Source organism: Fukomys damarensis, unplaced genomic scaffold, assembly GCF_012274545.1.
Source record: "Fukomys damarensis isolate Sample0158 unplaced genomic scaffold, DMR_v1.0_HiC HiC_scaffold_33, whole genome shotgun sequence".
NCBI classification, from domain to species: Eukaryota; Metazoa; Chordata; class Mammalia; order Rodentia; family Bathyergidae; genus Fukomys; species Fukomys damarensis.
In genome coordinates, this window is record NW_022900945.1 from 53855827 (window position 1) to 53857924 (window position 2098).

Here is a 2098-nt window from a genome sequence, read left to right on the forward strand (position 1 = left end):
ACTATTATTGTGGTAGAAAGGGAGAGAGAAGGGCCTATGCTTCCTAAGAGACCTGAACTGGCACTGAGCATGTCTTCTTTGTGAGTGGCTTCCTGTTTAAATGATCTCTTCTTTCTCTAGGGCCAACCACTGTTGAAGCATGAGCTCCCACCAGCAGAAGCAGCCTTGTACCATACCCCCTCAGCTTCAGCAGGAACAAGTGAAACAGCCTTGCCATCCTCCACCCCAGCCACCATGTGTCCCCCAGACCAAGGAGCCCTGCCAGTCCAAGGCCCCTGAGCCCTGCCAGCCCAAGGCACCTGAGCCCTGCCAGTCCAAGATGCCTGAGCCTTGCCAACCCAAGGCACCTGAGCCCTGCCAGCCCAAGGCACCTGAGCCCTGCCAGCCCAAGAAGCCTGAGCCCTGCCATCCCAAGGCACCTGAGCCCTGCCAGCCCAAGGCACCTGAGCCCTGCCAGCCCAAGGCACCTGAGCCCTGCCAGTCCAAGATGCCTGAGCCTTGCCAGCCCAAGGCACCTGAGCCCTGTCAACCCAAGGCACCTGAGCCCTGCCAGCTCAAGGCACCTGAACCCTGCCAGCCCAAGGCACCTGAACCCTGCCAGCCCAAGAAGCCTGAGCCCTGCCAGCCCAAGGCACCTGAGCCCTGCCAGCCCAAGGCTCCTGAACCCTGCCAGCCCAAGAAGCCTGAGCCCTGCCAGCCCAAGGCGCCTGAGCCCTGCCAGTCCAAGAAGCCTGAGCCCTGCCAACCCAAGGCACCTGAACCCTGCCAGTCCAAGATGCCTGAGCCCTGCCAGTCCAAGATGCCTGAGCCCTGCCAACCCAAGGCACCTGAACCCTGCCAGCCCAAGATGCCTGAGCCCTGCCAGCCCAAGGCACCTGAGCCCTGCCCCTCAACTGTCACTCCAGTACCAGCTCAGCAGAAGACCACACAGAAGTAATGGCCCACAGCCAGGCACTGGAGCTGATCACTGGATACTGAGCCCCTTCCCATTGTGTATGTGGATCCCAGTTGCCTCACAGCAGTCTGCTGCCACCCTTAGTCACAATCTCTCTCATTTGTACCCTAAAAACATGAGCTATGAAGCTTTCCTTCCTACACATTTAGGGCCTCCGAGCCTCTAAATTAGGCCAAAGAACTTGGTACCTAAGCAAGTTCTCAGCTGCCCAGAATTTGTCTGAAAAAGGACTCGGGGCGAAAATAAGTGATTCCATTTTGTTTCAGCCCATTAAATCCACTTTCACTCTATTCCTGGCTGTGTGTGCTGCTGTCTGGCTCAATTCCTTCTTGCCACTCCTGCCTGAAGCAAGAGCTGCACACAGAGCTGGGAGGCTGGGATTGGGGCTGGGAGGTGGCTTCAGATGACAGGAGAAGGTTGAGCAGGACGCCCAGAGGTGCTGCTTTGGGCACCACAGCTGGAGCAGGGTTACCCTCTTGTGACTCCATGAATCACACTGGAGCTGTAGTTACTGCCTGTCTGAGCTGACTCCAACTTGCCCTGCCCCTAACTCTGGCTTCTGGCTGGCTGAGTTACTCAGCAAAGTCCTCTGTATGTCAAAGATCATTGTCCCTACTTACCGAGTCTGCTCTTGCTGATATGTCCGTTCTGAGTACCTGCAGGGCAGATCCCAGAGCATACTCAGACTCACGGTCTCCCCTCCTTGTCATCTCTGCCAGTGCCCTTCCATTCCCAGAGTGCCAATTCTGTGCCAGAAGGAGATGAAGGTGATTCACAGTGCTTGCCAGGGGTGTTTCCTCATCCCACGGGGATGCACTTTGCTCCTCACCCAGGCTGTGTTCAGACGCAGGTACAGCGAGAAAACCAGCCCACAGCTGGGCCGGAAGCCTCGCAGTTACACAGAGCAACCATCGCCAGGTGACAGGAAGGAACCACGGGGAATGGAGAGTGCGAGCCCACCCTCATCTTAGCATAAAAATCTTGAGTGTGAGATGAAACAGACATCAGCAGCACACACATATGTGTGTGCAGACTGTATATGAAATTGTGTTTGTTTTTAAGGTTTTAAGCCTACTTAACTGATGCATACCTGTACGTCTAGGTGAGGTACAAAGTGATGAACCTAAGCGTGTATACTATACC

At 55.7% G+C, this 2098-nt stretch overlaps 1 protein-coding gene across 1 annotated transcript; it reads left to right on the forward strand.

Annotated features, from left to right (window-relative positions):
• Positions 1 to 424: 424 nt before the first annotated feature.
• LOC117284028 (cornifin-A-like) lies at positions 425 to 1088 on the forward strand. The gene has a single exon (XM_033758334.1). It carries the CDS (start codon positions 488 to 490, stop codon positions 935 to 937), a length of 450 nt encoding a protein of 149 aa, XP_033614225.1. The 5' UTR covers positions 425 to 487; the 3' UTR covers positions 938 to 1088.
• The last annotated feature ends 1010 nt before the right edge of the window (positions 1089 to 2098 follow it).